Below are 18,264 nucleotides of genomic sequence, written 5' to 3' on the forward strand. Positions count from 1 at the left end.
GCAGTCACATTTATCTTGGTGATAAAATGGGCCCTGGGTTTGGAAACTAGAAGAGTTACTCTCATCTATAAAGACAGCACCTACCTCTGCCGGCCTCGGTGACTAGGAGATTAATTTCCCAGCCAGCTAGGCAGGCAGGCAGGCACCTGCGTAAACTGCTTCCATCTGCAGGCATGTGTGAGACCATCTCGTGCCACGTTGGGAATGAGCCTGGAGGGAGGGGTGTCTCATGGGGCTGGCCCCACTGCAGCAGACTCCGCAACGCACATACCTCCAACCCCAGTCTGGCATTCTGGGCACGTACAGCCCTGCCCCTAGCCAGCTCTCTGGTGGCATGCTTGCTTTGGATCTGAAGGTGTGCCCCAAGTCACTGCAGCAACGGGGGACTGAACAGGCCCACTGGGGACAAGATTCTCGGACCATTGCACAGTAATGTGGACCCACACACTCCTAACCTCCCCAAGGAGAACTGGTATCTCTGATACTCCCAAGTCCTGTGCTTGGCTTTGTAGGTGACAGACTTCATATTAGGGAGGAAGAGGGAAGTTATGGCTGGATGACAGCAGATCTGCATGTTATTAGAATAGGGTAGTGTTGGGGACCGCAAGCACTGAGATGCTGAGGCCCTGCGTCATGGACGAAAATCCAACACGAAGGCCCCACTCAGGATTGCTAGCCAGGGACTCTGAGGGCTAAAGGAAGTGATCTCCTGACATCCCGGGTTCATTGGTTTTTACGAACTCACTGGTGGGCTACCTCTGTATAATTTTCTTTGGTCTTATTATTCATTCTATGCTTCTAACTCCAGTAATTGTAGCTTCTGAGAAAATGGTTTCTTATGTGCCTCTCTTAATGTCTCCACTGTGTTGGCAGTGCGTAGGGTCCTGGGAACAAATCTCTCTGAGGAACAAGCTCTGGCCACCTGGCAAGCATGTCCAAACTGTTCTTTATCAAATTGTTCAGTTATGTTTGATATTAACTTAATACATGAGCTCTTGATATCCATGCACCATATTAAAACCAAAACCCTTTCTAAAGCCGAGGCCGTAAAAGTTCCAAAGACAGGTTTGCTGGGAATTACGCAAGGAGGCTTTGCCCAGGGTATTCACTCAAAGTAGATTGGTAAATTCCGGGAGTATTGTTTAAGGAATAATAGTGGCAGCCCCTCAAACTGTCCCCAGGTGTAACCCATTAACTTGGATGCCCTCCTTCCTCCTGAAAGCTTAAGCCAGGTAGCTGAAACAGCTTGACCTCCCTTCAGACCTTTTAAATCCTTTTCACCTTTACGGATTAGAGATTAAGCGCTGTAGGTATGTTAATTAGCCTTGAGAAACCTCAAGTCGCTGCCTTAGGATTTAAGCCTAAAAAGGATTTTATAACAATTTGCTTGAATTTTTGGAAAATTAAGAATGTTAGATTAGTAAGACAATTTGCGATGTATATTTTAGAATTTGTTCCTGTAAATCATTGTGTCCTGTTTTGAACGATTAATCACATTTCATTTCTGTACCCCGTCTTAATGATCACCTTCTTCCTTTGTGTAAAATCCCTCCCTGAAATAAAAGACGGATGCAGATTGAATCCTGCATGCATTACTGCCTGCAGTGCAATGCTGCCTGCCATGCAGGGTCTGCCTGCCAGTTTTGCATCCACTCTGGTCTCGGGTGTCTCTTTTTTCTCGCTCATTGCGTCTTTGTGTATATTCTTTTTCTATTTCTTTCGCCACCAGATCTCCCTACTTCATGAACCAAATGTCCCTGTCGAGGCAGATCCCCAACAGGGTAGCAGAGGTGGCTACCTGCTCATTGGCTATTGGTCTCAGTAGATGAGTGATGGCCAACAGTTCCATCTCAAAGCAAGCTCTAGACAGTTATAATTGCTGTATGCAGTGCTGTGTTGAAAAGGAGGCTGAAGCTGCTTCCTGGGCCAACCAGGAAACAGAATCATGATTGATTAATAATGTCTGTCACTGACATAGACTTGAAAAATGAAGGCAGGCATGCTATATATTGACCAGGTAAGGACTAGATCTCTCAAAAATTAAGGATAAAGCATTAAACTGATCACTCTTACCTGACAGGAAAAGATGTAAAGAATCACCTTTCATCTGTGAGTCTTGAAGAAAAATTAAAAGCTTTAGCTTTGTTGTTAAGTGCCGTCAAGTCAGTTCCAACCCATAACAACCCTGTACAGGGTTTCCGAGGAGTAACTGGTGAGCTTGTGCCGCCAACCTTGCAGTTCAAACCAACTTTGCAGCCCAGCATGTAAACCCACAGCACCAAGCTAAATATAAAAAAATGTATTTATTAAATATATAATAAATTTATATAAAAATATGAAAATGAGAAGCTGACATTTCATCCAAATCTCAGAGAATTACATCCAGTCAGAAAGAAGAAACTGAATTCTAAGCCTTTTGGGGGAACAGAGATCCAGCTAAGTCCTACACAGTTCACTCAGTCATTCAATAAATATATATTGAGCATCTACTGCAGGCTAGGTACTGGGCTAGATCTGCAGAGTCAAATAGTGAATAAGTCAGGACAGACAGGAAATCTGTCCTCAAGGAACGAACAATCTTGTTCAATGCATCAAGTCGGTTCTGATTTACAGCGACTCTGTTTAGGGTTTCCAAGGAGTGGCTGGTGGGTTTGAACCGCCAACCTTGTGATTAGCAGTCCAGTGCTTATCCTGTAGCGCCATAGGATATATATATATATATATATACCAACATTGCAGTCCAGTGCATTAACCCACAGCACCACACCAGGACTCCAGTACTTATTCTACAGTAAGAGGTTGTTGTTGTTGTTAGGTGCCGTTGAGTCGGCTCTGACTCATAAAAACCCTATGCACAACAGAACAAAACACTGCTTGGCCCTGCGTCCTACTCATGTTTGTTGTTACACTTGAGCCAAGCAAATGGAAGTCTTTGACAACTTCATTGTTTGTTTCATTATCATGATGTTATTCACTGGTACAGCGATGAGGATACTTGTTTTTTTTTTTTTTTTACATTGAGATGCAATCCATACTGAAGACTGTCATCTTTGATCATCCTCATCAGGAAGCTTCCAGCAAGCTATGTTGTCTCATTTGCATATTGCAGGTTATTAATGAGTCTTCCTCCTGATGCCACTCTCATCTTCATATAATCCAGCTTCTCAGATTATTTGCTTAGATTGAATAAATGTGGTAACATTTATTCCTGATTTTAAACCATTCAGTATCCCCTTGTTCTGTTAGAACGACTACCTCTTGGCTATGTCCAGGTTCCTCAGGAGCACAATCAGTTGTTCTGGAATACCCATTCTTTGCAATGTTATCAATAGTATGTCATGATCCACACAATCAGCCGCCTTTGCATAGTAAATAAAGCACAAGTAAACATCTTTCTGGTGTTGTCTGCTTTCAGCCAAAATCCATCTGACGTCAGCAGTGATACCCTTAGTTCCACATTCTCTTCTGAATCCAGCTTTCATTTCTGGCTAGTTCTCTGTCAAAGTACTATTGCAGCCATTTTTTAATATCTTCAGCAAATTTTTACTTGCATATGATGTTATTGTTCAATGATTTTCACATTCTTTTGGGTCACCTCTTTTTGGAATGAGCACAAATATGGATGTTTTCCAATCAACTGGCCAGGTAGCTTTCTTCCAAATTTCTTGGCATAGATGAGTGTGTGCCTCCAGTGCGGCATCAGTTTATTGAAAGATTTCAATTTGTATTCAGTTGGTTCCTGGTGTCTTGTTTTTTGCCTTCGGTGTACCTTGGACTTCTTCCTTCAGTATCACTGGCTCTCGATCATATGCTATCTCTTGAGATGGTTGAACATCGACCATTTATTTTTGGTGCAGTGGCTCTGTGTACACTTTCATCGTCTTTGATGCTTCCTGCATCATTCAAAATTTTGCCCATAGAATCCTATGATATTGCAAATCGAGGCTTGAGTTTTTAATTCAGTTCTTTTATTTTGAGAAATGTTGAGCATGTTCTGCCCTTTTGGTTTTATAATTCCTGGTCTTTGCACATTTCACTATAATATTTTACTTCTTAAGTTGAAGGAGCTCTGGTAGCATAGTGGTTACGAATCGGGCTGTGAACCTTAAGGTCAGCAGTTCTAAACTACCAGCCGCTCCACGGGAGAAAGATGAGGCTTTCTGCTCCTGTAAAGATTGACAGCTTTGGAAACCCTGTACAAGGTCACTATGAGTCGGAACTGACTCTGTGGCACATAACCACCACCTTAAGTTGCCCTTTGAAATTTTCTGTTCAGCTCTATGACTTCCTCATTTCTTCTATTTGCTTTAGCATCTGTATGCTACAGAGCAAGTTTCAGATTCTCTTCTGACATCCATTTTAGTCTTTTCTCTCTTTCCTGTCTTTCTGATGACCTTTTGCCTTCTTGTATGGTGCTCTTGCTGTTATCCCGCAGCTTTTCTGGTCTTCAGTCCTTGTTGTGTGTCATCGAGTTGATGCCAACTCAGAGACCCTGCATAGGGTTTCTGCGGAGCTGCTGGTGGATTTGAACTTCCAACCTTGCAATTCAAACTGACCTTATGGTCCAGTGCTTATCCTACAGTGCCATACCACTAGTGTCTAATATATCAAATCTGTTCTTGAGATGGTCTCTAAATTCTGGTGGGATATGTTCAAGGTCATTATTTTGGCTCTCATGGGCTTGCTTTTTCTCCAACTTCAGCCTGAATTTGCATATGAGCAATTGCTCCACAGTCAAGCCTGGTCTTGTTCTGGCTGATGATAGGGAACTTTTCCACTGTCTCTTTCCACAGATGTAGTCAGTTTGGTTTCTGTATATTCCAGCTGGTGAAGTTCATGTTATAATTGTCTTTTATGTTGTTTAAAAAAAGTATTTGCAAAAAAGTCATTTGGAAAAAGTCATTGGTCTGGCAAAAATTCTATCATGTGATTTCCAGCATCATTTCTGTCACCAAGGTCATATTTTCCAACTATTGCTCCTTCCTGTTTGCTTTCAACCTTCACATTCCAGTAACCAGTAATTATCAATACATCTTGATTGCAGATTTGATCGATTTCCAACTGAGAAGTTGGCAGAATGCTTCCATTTTATCATCACTGGCTTTAGTGGTTGGTACCTACATTTGTAGACTGTGGTATTAACTGGTCTTCCTTTATGCTGCTGTTGTGGTGCTATCAAGTAGGTTCAACTCATAGCATCCCTGTTTATAGGGTTTCTGAGGCACAATTGGTGGGTTTGAATCACCGACCTTGTGACTCAAAGTGACCTTGCAGTCCAGCGTGTTACAGCTGCAGCACCACACCCAGACTTCTTATTGCTGTTGTCGTTAAATGCCTTCCTGTCAGTTTCGACTCATAGCGACCCTGTATAGGGTTTCCAAGGAGTGGCTAGTGAGGTTCAAACTGACCTTGGGATCCAGTGATTTTGGTAGTCTGTGGTCCTATTAATACTCAAATGCATAATTTGAACCATAATGCAAATGCTTCAATTCTTCTCCTGGTCTTCCTTATTCATTGTCCCACTTTCATATGCATATGTTGTTGATGTTAAGTGCTGTCGAGTTGGTTCCGACCCATAGCGACCCTGTACAGGGTTTCCAAGGCTGTAAATCTGTAGAAGAGCATAAAGTCTCATCTTTCTTCTGTGGAGTGGCTGGTAGTTTCGAACTGCTGACCTTAAGGTTCACAGCCCAATTCATAACCACAACGCTACCAGAAACCATTGAAATTCATGATGACTGACTCTCAGGACAGAAGGAGTTGAGGCCGAAGGTGTGTGGTAGAGCTCAGTGTCCTTTCTCTCTGTCCACAGTAGCTCGGTACAACCGCACCAACTACTTCTACTCCACATTCTCGGAGAACTTGGAGCACAGCCATCTGCTCGTGTCCCCTGTGCTGGTAGCAAGTGCAGTCATCGGGGTGGTGGTCACTCTCTCCTGCATCACCATCGTCATCGGCAGCCTCCGAAGGGACAGGCAGGCCCGGGTCCAGCAGCACCGCCATCGCCACCGGCGACACCACCACCATCACCACCACCACCGGTGGCATCCACACCGAGAGTTGGAGCACAGTTTCGGTGAGCTGCAGCCTGGAAGTGGGGCCTCCCCTCACCAGGGCCTGGATGCTAGTTTTCCCCTGTCCCAGGGCCTACCAAGGGGCAGTGACTTGAATTTGGACTAAACCATGAACCAGGGTGTTGCTTGATTTGGGTAAAGAGAGGATACGGAGATTTCATTGTCCATGAAGCAGGACGTGGGGCTCCTGGAACCCTGGACCCTTGGAGTCTGGATTGGGGTAGAAATCAGGAGAGGAGAAAGGAAAGAAATGAATTCAATTTCAAAAGGGTAAGGAGGAATCATTCCTGCTGTTCTTCGGAAGCTCTGCCTAGCTGTTACGATATTGACCTTGGTCATCTTGGGACTGAGGACCGAGTTAGGTACAAGGCACCTCAGTTCCCCCAAATACTTGACCTCTGAAAGTCCAAAGAAAGTATTCCACAGAGAGAGAGTGGACAGTTCAGTTCAATCCTGTCAGCTCTCAGACCCAGAAAACAGCCTTCGTTTACCCAGGGGTGCCCGTAGGACTCTGATCCTAAGACCAGAGTCATCCCTGGTAACACTGGCAGGGACGGGACCCTGACACCTGCGCCCAGAGGTCCCGGCTCAGTTTTTGGCCTGGCCCTGTTTTTTGTGCCTTCATCTTTCCGGAGTCTCTCTATGACGGTCTTTCAAAAATTCTCATCATTCAGCTGGTGCCCTGGAGGAAAGGAGATCTCTCATTTCACCTCCGTTTTATAGCATCTGCTATTGGATTCCTGCTGCCAGGTAGAAAAGTTATATGTGTTAATTGTGAGGAAACCTGAAAAATACAGAAAATGTCAGGAAGGAAGGAAGGATCATGACCCTGTCATCCAGGCAGAGCCACTGTTAATGGGTTTGGAATATTTTTCTGGTGCTTTCTCTACATTCATTGATAAGCCCGGGAGAAGACCTGCAGGGATGGTTTTAGATCCAGCCTTTTCCACTCCTGGTAATATTATGAGTGGAAAGGGGTGTAGGGAACTATGGGTTATAGTGTGTTTGAGGTTATGCAGACTGTGCCTGACTTCTAACTCCACACTGCTCTAGATTCGAGGCTCTGAGCCTCAGCTTTGTGTCTGTAGAATGGAGGGGGCAGCCGTGGTACTGACTTCAAACAGAGACCGTGAACTCGCCCTGATGTTGAGCCCTGCCTCCTGAGGGGAGGACCCCTTCCCCACCCCCAGGCTCTTTTGTGGATGGGGAGACCCTTCTGTACCAGCTATCTTTGTCCTCCAGCCACAACCAAACAGGAATAGGGAGGTAGAGACAGGATATCCAGTTACCCTCAGGCCCTCCCTCCCACTAACTTGCTGTGTAGCTTCTGCAAAGTTACTGGGCGTCTCTGAACTATGGATCATGCTCCCTCAGCTGATCCTACCAGGGTTAAGTAAAACTGAGGTCACATGCTGAACCAACATAGTTAAGGTGCTTCTTAGCTGCAGGACTTTCCAGAGCCTTTGATGTGCTGTTGTTGTGAAGAGCTGTTAGAACCAACTTATATACAGTGCTAGGGTCTCCCAGGAGCGGCTGTGGCTTTGAACTGCCGACCTTGGGGTTAGCAGTCCAGGGCTTATCCTACAGCACCACACCGGAACTCCTTGATATGCTTATCTGTGGTTTAAAAAAAAAAAAAAAATTAAAACCCTCAAGGGAGAATTTGGTATGTGAAGTGGACCAATGTGATTTTACCACAAAACCAAAGCACCAAACCCACTTTCATGAGTGGGTTCTGGCTCAGAGCGACGCTACAGGACAGAGAACTGCTCCCTAGGCTTTCGGAGGCTGCACATCTTTACGGGAGCAGATGGCCTCATCTGTCTCCTTGTTTTTCCACTGAAGTCCATTTTATCTTTGGGACACCTAAAGGGAATGGCCTGGGAGGGGAAGCACCCTCCCCCCCACTTTTCATGCCCCAGCTCGGAGCTTTCTGTCCACATGGCATGCTTCTGTCTCAGCTCCTTCTTGTCTCTAGCTGGCCTGCCTGTCTTCTGATGGCCAATTCCTAGAAAAGATTCAGCTCTGGAGTCCCGCTTCCAAGAAGCCCTCCGTGACCTCCAAGCTGGGCCAGCGCTGTTCCTAAGCTCAGGATATACCACCTGGAGTCCTGGTGTGGCGCTGTAGGCTAATGCATCAGACCGCAAAGTTGTTTGAACTGCAAGGTCGGCAGTTCAAGCTCACCAGCCGCTCCTTAGAAACCCTATACAGGGTCACTATGGATCGGAATCGACTTGATGGCCCTAAACAACAACAGTAACCAGCTATCCTGGTATGGCGTTGTAGGTTAATGCGCTGGACTGCAAAGTCAGTTTGAACTGCAAGGTTGGTGCTTCAAGCTCACCAGCCGCTCCTTGGAAACCCTATACAGGGTCACTATAGGTCAGACTGACTCTATGGCACTTAACAACAATGAGCTATCCCCAGGGCCACTTCCCTGCCACTCTGAGAGCCCACCAGGGCAGGGCCGGCTCAGTGGCTCCAAGCCCAGCATGGCATTGACACTCACATCCTGGGTCTGGGGCTGAGTGGGTGAGGGCAGCCACACACCAAGGGTGTGATGGTCATGGGGTGGGGATCCGAGCCTTGGTGGACTTGGGTAGTCCTAAGAACCCTCCCCAGTGATGGCTTACTCCCTACAGTGTCCCAGGGGCACACATACAGCCGCTCGAACCACAGAATGCACTACGCCTGCAGCCCTAACGAGGACTGGCCCCCACCCTTGGAGCTCAGCTCAGACGGGGATGTGGATGCCACGGTGCTCCGAGACCTGTATCCAGATTCTCCTCCTGGGTAAGGCAGTCATGATGGGGAGGGAACCTGAGGGCAAAGACCCACCATGGGAAACAGAACGCCTTCCCCAAATGGTATAAGGCAAAGCATCTTGGATGTAGCCACCTCCTCACCCCTCCCAACTCAGCAGGACCCAGTTTTCACAGCCCGGTCTCGAGAGTTCTCTCCGGGGAGGCCTTGGAGTCCTCTCCTCCCAGTTAGGACTTCAGGGCTTCTTATCAAGTCCCCACCAGCAGCCCCAGCAGCCCCTGGACAGACAGCCACCCCCCCTCATCATCCTTTGTCCTCTTCCCCGCCCCAGGGCCCTGGGACAGTGCGTGCCTCCCTGCCATGTGTCTGTGAGTTCAGGGACCAGAGGACTTTTTCCTAAGCCTACAAAGGCAGATTTGTGGGACTTGAGCCTGAAGCAGTACCCACTCGCACACTTGTAGACCCCAGCCCAGTGCTGGCCTAGGAATCTGAGACCCAGAGGCGCTAAGACTCACTTAAGTGCCCACAGGCCACTGGAAGCAGAGCCAGGGAAGAACCAGGTCTCTGTGATGAGACCCTTTCTGGGGACCAGGACAGCTCCTCAATGCAGATAGAGTCAACCCTTCAGGAGAGAGACCTCTCAACATCCCTTTAAAGGCCCAGGCCACACAGGGCCCTGAGGGATCCTCTTCTCTTGCAGCTATGAGGAATGTGTGGGGCCAGGGGCCACTCAGCTGTACGTCCCTACGGATGCACCACCGCCCTACTCGCTGACCAACTCCTGCCCCGCACTGGATGGCCTCGTGGACACAGGCAGTGGACACAGCCCCGGCCAACAGCAGCAAGCACAGCAGATTCAGAACCACAGTGGCCTCTTCACCATCTCCATGGACACCCTGCCACCTTACGAGGCTGTGTGTGGAGCTGGCCCCCCGTTGGGCCTGCTACCACTGCCAGGACCTGGGCCAGGGCCCAAGGGCTCTCAGGGCTCATCCATTCCAAGCGGGGCCTCAGCCTCAGGCCCAGAGAGGACTGTGTGAGTAACTCTAGCAGCCAGGCACACACAAACACACACACACCAACATACACATATTCAGACATAGCCAAACACACCTCACACCTGTGTAGATGCATACACACCCACACAAACTCTCCTGTGAAGGTTTTGTTTAAAAAATGACACTCCCAAGCATCATCTCTTCCGCCCCAGTCCCTCTAAGCAATGCTTCAGTGTGGAAAACATGAGGACAACGTGGGATTTTCTCCCCAGTCCTCCTGGCAGCCTGGGCCCTCTCCCTGGGCCTTTGTGCTCCCATCTTCATCCAGCAGGCCATACCTAATACCTGCCTCTGCCTCCAGAAACTACTCGACCACCCCCATCACCATTCTGCCACTTACAGGTGGGGCATGGGTCTGGGGGCTCAGGCACAACTGAGAAGCCCACACAGCCCATCTGGCCTCCTCCCTAATCCATACTTTCAGTCTGGTGGTGCTGGTGACATTATTGCCAAAGCCCCAGCCCAAGCCACAAGAGATGCATGGGTTTCTTGGGGTCTGTGGTGGGTTATCGCTGGTCCCAAACCACTCGCAGTGCCCAGAACTGAGGTTCTGGAGAAAGGAGGAGGCCACTGCCCATTTGCCTCCCAGTGCCCTGGCTGTGGCTCTGCCCAGGAGTAACTCTCAGGCAGAGAAAGGGCACCTCACTCAGTTCAAGTATGTGCCCGGCCACCATTATGGCCTGACCTTAAATGGGCTGGAGTCAACCCTGGTAGCTAATGCTGTCCCCCTGGCTGGCTCATAGCTGGAAACTGGGAGTCGCCATGTGTTGGTCTTGCCCCTTCTGAGTGTTTGCAAAGACAAAAGGGGAGGTGAGCCCTCTAGATATTGCCATGGGAGGACCAGAGGTGTGTCAGGACCCTGCCCCTGGAGGGCATATATGGGATCTGCCAGGTGGCAGAGAGGCTAAAATCTTGGCCCATGAATTCCAGCAATTTCCATTAGAGACCACGTAGGTACAGAAGAGCCCCCTGTAGAAGGTGACAGCCAAACATCTTTGAGGACGGGTCTTGTCAGTGTTGCCAGTGAGTCCTGCCCACCTTTCCTCTCTCACCTGTTGTCCCCATCCCTCCTGTCCTCCCATTTCAATTCCTCCAATGAAGGGCTAAGATGATTAGCAGTCCCTTTCCTCAGCAAGGAGCACTGGTGGGATGAGCAGGTTTGTGTTCTGCTGCTAACCTAAAGGTTGACGGTTCGAACCCACACAGCAGTTCTATGGAAACAAAGTCTAGCAGTCTGCTTTGTGGAGATTTCAGCCAAGAACACCCCAGGGAGCAGTCCTACTCTGTAACGCATGGGGTCGCCATGAGTTTGAAACTGACTTGGCGGCAGTGGGTTTGGTGAGGATTTTGTTTTTTTTCAAGCAGTGGCTTATTTTCCGTAGACCTAGAGTTTCTTCTGGTGCAGAACTGCATGGGGTCCATCTAAAGGTTCTGTAGCACCTAGAGCACCCACATCCACCATCCGCAGACACCACCTGCAGGGAGGGCCCTCGTTTACACTCAGTTCTGCCCACCTTTGTGGTGTACTGTTTTCTAGGCAAAAAAAAACCCCCACAAATCTCAATCTCTGTTGTACTGTAGAGCCTCTAACACGCACACACTCCAGCGATGAGATGCTTATAAGGAACACGTCTTGCTTCTGCAATTCCAGACAGTGCTGGGGGGAACACAAATAAATAAAAACCCACTCATCAGTGTTTCAGGGTTGGAGCTGAGCGGCTTATCTTGTTCCTGTACTAGGCGCGGAATAAGCAATCATAAATTCCTTTATGTGTTCAAAGCAAATACTCTATAGTAGATCAATAAAAATGCAGCAGAAAGTAACATGATCAAGAGTGTTTAGAGAGTCCTGCCATCTGAAACTTGTGAGACACCAAACAGCTGTCAACAAAAAATATGCTTCCATCTAGAGCCCATGGATGGCACAAATGGTTGGCACTGCTCAGCTGCTAACCAAAAGGTTGGTGGTTCGAGTCCAACCAGATATCTCGGAAGAAGGCCTGGAAATGTACTTTCAAAAAATCATCCATTGAAAACCTTAGAAAGCACAGTCCACTCTGACACACATTGGGTCACTATGGGTTAGAATTAACTAGACGGCAACTGGTTTAGCAATCCTTCCCTATTAATTATGCCAAGATTAGATGCCATCTGTCGTATTCCACTTGACCTGGGTATTTGGGCAATCACTGACTTCCAGAAGCTGCTTCACTGTTTGTAACCTCACTGAAACATGACATTTCTCTGGGCCTCACTGACTTGGCCAGTGTCAGTGTCACTGAGACGAACCATAAACTCCCGGACCGGACAGCAGGGACATCAGGGACTGACCACTTACTTTCAGAGCAGCAGCTGGCTTTCAGCACTGCACCGGGAAAGGGTCTAACAAGAGAAAGTTTGCAGTTAGACCAGAGTTGTTTTTCTCTTCGAGTGTGTAAATTCTCTTTCCTATGTCCTCCATAAACTGCTGGCTTGGGTCACTGGTCTCTTGGCAGACATGTCACCCTCCTTCCTTCTGGAGCTCCAGTCCAGTCACCTTGTAACACACACACCCTCACTGCCCTGAAAGTGGGGTGTGGTTCTGAAGGAGGATGCAGGAGGCAGAGGGCCGAAATTGGGAAACGGTATTTCCTTCTCCATCCACCAGCTGCAGAGCGCCACCAAGTGGAGGGTGGGGCGAAGGCCAGCTGTCCTGACCCACCAAGTCCTCACTGCCATCTGCTAGCTTCCTACAATCATTGCTCTGAGCAAACTGAAGAGGAACAGCTCCTGCTCTCCCGAAGTTCTCTGGGCACCGCCTATGTGCACCTCTGTATACAAAATCATCACTCCTGCTCTCCCATTAATAAAAACTCACTGCCATCCAGTTGATCCTAACTCATATAACGACCCTGGAGGGTAGAATAGAACTGTGCCCTAGGGTTTTGTAAGGCTTTTGAACCGCAAGGTCAGTGGTTCAAACTCACCAGGCATTCCTCAGAAAGTATACAGGGTCACTATGGGTCGAAACTGACTTGATGGCACTTAACAACGCTCATGAGAGCAGACAGCACGTCTTTTTATTTCTGAGCAGCTGATGGGTTGGCACTGCTGACCTTGTGGTTAGCAGCCCACCATTTAGCCCACTGGGTGGCACAAATGGTTTGTGCCCAACTGCCAACTTGAAGGTTGGTGGATCAAACCCACCCAGTGGTGCCAGGAAGGGAAGGGCTGGCAACATGCTTCCATAAGCTGACAATCAAAACCTATAGACCAGTTGTATGCTATGGCACAGAGCCCAGGTGTGGCGCTGTGGATTAATGCACCAGACTGCAAAACCATTTGAACTGCAAAGTTGGCAGTTCAAGCTCACCAGCTGCTCCTCGGAAACCCTATACAGGGTCACTATGGGTCAGAATTGACAGCACTTAACAACTCTGTGATACATGGGGTCACCATGAACCAGACAGGAGTGACTGTGATTGAATGAATGAGTGAATCATCAATGAATTAACCCGAGACTCCTGGTAATTCTATATGACAAAGAGGAACTGTCCCCATACGAGTACCAAGGCTGTACTCTTTCTGGAAGCAGACTGTCACATCTTTCTCTGGAAGATGGGTTTCAACAGTTCACAAGATCGGTAGTTCAAACTTACCAGCTGCTCCTCAGAAACCCTGTACAGGGTCACTGAGTCAGAAGTCAATAGCACTTAACAACAATGGAAAGGAGGGAGATGGGACAGGATAAGTGGATGTTTCAGTCTGGGTTCCCCCAAAGGTATCCCCAGACACAAGATATGGGTATAGTGTATTTGGAAGGGCATCACAGGCCGCATGTGGTAGAGGTGAATTAGGACAAGGAAGAGAACTGTAATGAGTAGGTTCTTGCTGCGGGCAACTGATGGCCAGTCTCCTCTGAAAGACTGCAGAACACACCTCAGGACTGTCCCACCCATAGCAGGAAGCTGGGGTTTCTGAGGGTTGGTTTCTGGGTGGGCTGGTCCTTGGGGCTCTCTTGTGCTCAGAACACTCCAGCACGTAGTGCCTCATCTGAGGGGCAGGCACGGATGTGTAAAGAGGGTCCTGGCTCCCACGAGTCTGAGACACTCCACTGGGCATGCCCGGAGCCAGAGTGCAGCCCAGGAGTCCTCAGCCCTCAGGGCGGCAGGCAGAGGCCAGGCAGTTTCACTTTTGCTAGTGCACTTCCTCCTCACCTTCCTGGCTGAGTGCTGAGGCAGGGACAGCCGCCCATCCCTCTAAGTGCCTGGCCTGGGGAGGTCCCCTGGCGCCACCATGATCAGGTCCTGGACCCCAGACCCAAGCAAGGCTACTGCAGGGACCTTCCTGAGGGATCTCATCAGTTACTACAAGGAAGGAGCAGGAGAAGGCCAGCTCAGGGTCTGCAGACAGGCAGACCTTACCCACAGGGCCCAGCAGTTCCTGGACATGGAGGCCCCTCTGGGCTTCTGGCTGTCTGACGATATGGCCCCTGCTCTCGGGGACTGCTCCCAGGGGGACCTCAGTCCTGCCCAGGATGTGTGCCCTGAGCTGGTGTGGGCATTAGAGTTCCTGGAGCTGATCTCTGTCCACCTGTTACTGTTTCCTTGGAGGAAGGAAATCAGGTCCCTGAAGGTAGGTGCTGCCTGCTCCTGAGCAGGGGATGGGGGGGGGAGGGGAGGGTCAATGGAGTTTTGCTTCTGTGGGGAGCAGCATGTCCACCATGCCAACGGACTTTGGTTCCATTTTACAGCTGGAAAAATTGAGGGCTAGAGAGGGTCATGCGCTCTGTCTGTGGTCCATAGTAAGCCAGGACTCCTACCCAGACAGCACCACTTCTAAACACTAGGCTGTGCTGCTTATCTAAAGAGAGAAAGGGCCACGGGGCTCTGGAAGTTGTGCCAAGCGTGTGGGTTTTGACAGCCAGGTTCTCAAGCTACTACTGTGTGCTGGAGATCTCAGTGTGACCAAGGCAGACATGGGCCCTGCTTACATGAGACTCACACAGCCTCAGGGAGAAGGCGGAAAATGAACAAGTAAACAGGACTCTGGCAGGCAAGGTGGTGAGTGAAACCTAAAGAAAGTGAAATTGTTAGTGGGGAAAGCTGAAGACAGGGTACTCCAGACACGGGAACAGACAGTGCAAGGCCCCTGAGGTGGGAAAGGCTGAGTGAGACGAGTTTAGTGATGGAGAGGGAGGAGGCACAAAGTAGGCCTGGAGAAGTTTGCAGGCAAGTTTTCATCTCTCCTGGCTATAGGCCCCAAGTTCTAGGCTGGGAGCCAGGATACCAGGAACCTCACACCGTCTCTGTCAACTCTCTTGCTGTGTGATTAAGATAGGCCCTGTCTCCGGGCCTCAGTGCAGCCCTCTAAAATGGCGGAGGGATCCATGAGCGTGGGCTAATCTTTCCTTCAGCCAAATTCCTTCACCGCCAGTGCCTCTGACATCCGGCCTTGGTCTTGGCTGGGCTGAGCCCTTTCAACCACTCTTCTGGGGTGTGTCCCACTTCTCACAAACACCCTCATTTGTTCCAGACATACACGGGGAGCTTTGTCTACTGGGTACAGCCTGTGCTTTCCAAACAAACACTGGACGCTATCCTGGGCAGACTGGGCTACACTGCCACCTCCGAAGTCGAGTTTTCACTGGTCCGGACCATCAGCGAGGAGGACACCAAACAGATGGTGTTGGAGATCTTCCTGGCAAGAGTCACGTGTGAGGCCATTGTTGGAACCCTGGGCAGACAGGTCCATGGGCTGAGCAGAGAGAGACTCACCAGGTGCAGCCCACAGAGAGGTCTGGGGAAGGTTCACAACCACTTCAAGGGCGCCCAGCCAGGCCCAGGCTTGGAAGAAGCAAAGTCTGAGAGGACCTTGGCCGAGAATACTGAAGGTCAGTTTTCTCTGCCTATGCTTCTGAGCTCACCTGAGACATCAACAGCCCCCAACAATCCCATCAATAGTCCCCTAGTCCCCTTGGGACACCAGAGCCATGCCAGCACTCGTTCAGACAGTGAGGAGTTCCTGACCCAATACAGTGACCTTGCCCTGCACAGGACACCCCTGTTCCCCAGGATCCCTCCCGCAGCCCACAGCCAGCTTTGCCGGGTACCAGATCACCACTCCACTCACCAGCAGCAGAGCTGAAGCCGGCCACCACTGGCACAGACACCTGCCTCCCCAGCACCTCCTGTGAGACTGATGAGCTCTGTGAGCTCCTCTCCCACCTCCTTGGACCCTACACTGACCTGGCGGCTTCTCTGTCCTTGGGACTGAAGAGAAAGGACACCCAGAGTCAGCCAGTGAGAATGCAGCCCAGACAGTAGGGGCCTTGGGCTCTGGAGGTCTCCCCAAGCCCCCTTACTACATCCCCTGGGGGGGGCGAGGGGAGGCTGATGGTGTCAGCACCCACTTGACAACACCACTTGGACAATGGCTGGTTGGGCTGCCCTGGACAGTCCATGGGCAGACACCCTGACTGAGAATGTTCCCACCATAACAGTCACTAGGAAGCTGGCTGTGGGCAGAAGTGGTGGGTCTGGGACCATGGTGGGGGTGGGGTGGAAGTGGGGAAAACAGCAGTCCACCCCAAGGCCCTGCCAATCGTTGGCTGTGACTTTGGACAACTTGCTCCACTACTCTGAACCTAGGTTTCCTCCTCTATGCACTGAGCATGCTGGCTGGGAAGAGTTCCTAAGGTGAGGTATGATGGCACTATCAGGGCCTGCCTCTCTACAGTCCAGCTTAGCTGTGACCTTAAGACCCACTTCAGCTGTCTCTGTGGATTACAAGAGCTGTTTAGACAACCAGACATGAGACACTGAACTGCCCACGTCTGGAGAGCAACTTCCAGGGCTGAGAAAGGTGAGCTCATTCTTTTTGTTGACCCTTATAACCTCTTTTAAAATACCAAGCTCATCTCTAAACCAAAACAGAGCGTTTGATCTCCCCTCAGCATTTCCCACCTGGGGAATGACTCCACCATCCGCATCCTAGATGAAGCCTAAATGTAGAAGTCATCCCGACTCTTCTCCCGCTTCATTCAATGTCGGGGTCTGACCTCGACATAGTTGTCACGCGTGTTTGGTTCACGAGGAGGGGAGATCCAGCGGCGATAGGGATAGCGAAAGAATACACAGACAAACAGAAGAAGGGAGACAATGAGGCACCCCAAAGCCAGGGTGGATACATCACTGGTGGGCAGGCTTGGGACTACAGGCATCATGGCCTCTGCAGGCAGCGACTCACTGCCCTGCAATCTTTAATGCATGCCTTCCAACCCGTAATTCACTGCTATCTTTACTCTATGCCTCCCAACCAGCAATGCACACCTGGGGAGGCCCAGGCCTCTGTTTTATTTAGGGGAGGAGTTTCACACCAAGCTGGGAGGGACTAAAACAGGATACAGCTAACATCAGTAATTTTCCAGACATTCAGGTAACTTTACATTGTACTTCACTGGTTCGAATCCCAGGCCAGCAACTTGGATTCTCAGGCCCAATTAACATATCTATAGCCCCTGAGGTCAGTTGGGGGAAGGTGAGAGTTCTGCAGGAGACGCCCAGGTGAATGGGCTGCACCTGGAAAAGGGATTAGGGAGGATGGGTTCTTTGTCTATAGAACAAAGAACCGAGAAGTAGCTAAGATATTTTTAGTTAATCCTTTGGAGAAAGGTTTAACCTTGCAACCTTTAGTCTTGGCTTTAGGAAAATATCACATTTATCTGTGGATTTTCAAAGGCTCCAGTGTATTAATTTAATATATATACCTGAATATTAAGATGAAAGCAATTTTCCATTAACTGCCAGTGGCCTCATTTGTTACACTCAGCCCTAGAGGGCCTCGAACCTCTGACTAGTCTTACACGGTCTGCAACAATTCAATCCATAAGTCTGCTTTCACAGTGGATCTGGAATCCAGCTCCTTTCAGTTACCACATTCACTCTTCCCCCAGATCCCTGTACCAGACTGTACTTCACGATAAAGCTTGACTGTTTTGACAGCGAATGCAATGCCACTCCTCTTCAGTCTGTCATTCCTGGTATAGTAGATAGACCGTAGGATTGTCTGATTCAAAACAGCCACTATCAGTCCATTTCAGCTCATGCCTAGGGTATCTTTCTTCAAGGGTTCCATTTCATTTTTGACAACTTCCAATTTTTTAGATTCCTATTTCCGATTATTAATAGATGTTTGCAGCATTTTCTTTCTCATTGTAAGTTGTGCCACATCAGCAAATGAAGGTCCCTAAAGCTTTATTCTGTCCATTAAGGTGACTGCTTTGAGGAGACAGCTTCTCCCCAGTCATACTTGAGTGCCTTCCAACCTGAGGCATCTCTACACACTGTATCAGATCATGTTCACACAGATTTTGCTGGCCAATTTTTAAG

At 49.2% G+C, this 18,264-nt stretch overlaps 1 protein-coding gene across 1 annotated transcript; it reads left to right on the forward strand.

The window, feature by feature from the left end:
* The first annotated feature begins 229 nt into the window (after positions 1-229).
* On the forward strand, positions 230-9,877 carry BEAN1 (brain expressed, associated with NEDD4, 1). Its single transcript, XM_006863633.1, has 5 exons — positions 230-429; positions 1,730-1,821; positions 5,813-6,076; positions 8,717-8,867; positions 9,538-9,877. Exons 1-5 carry the CDS (start codon positions 230-232, stop codon positions 9,875-9,877), a joined length of 1,047 nt encoding a protein of 348 aa, XP_006863695.1.
* The last annotated feature ends 8,387 nt before the right edge of the window (positions 9,878-18,264 follow it).

This window comes from Chrysochloris asiatica, unplaced genomic scaffold (genome assembly GCF_000296735.1).
Source record: "Chrysochloris asiatica unplaced genomic scaffold, ChrAsi1.0 scaffold00055, whole genome shotgun sequence".
In the NCBI taxonomy this organism is placed as follows: Eukaryota; Metazoa; Chordata; class Mammalia; order Afrosoricida; family Chrysochloridae; genus Chrysochloris; species Chrysochloris asiatica.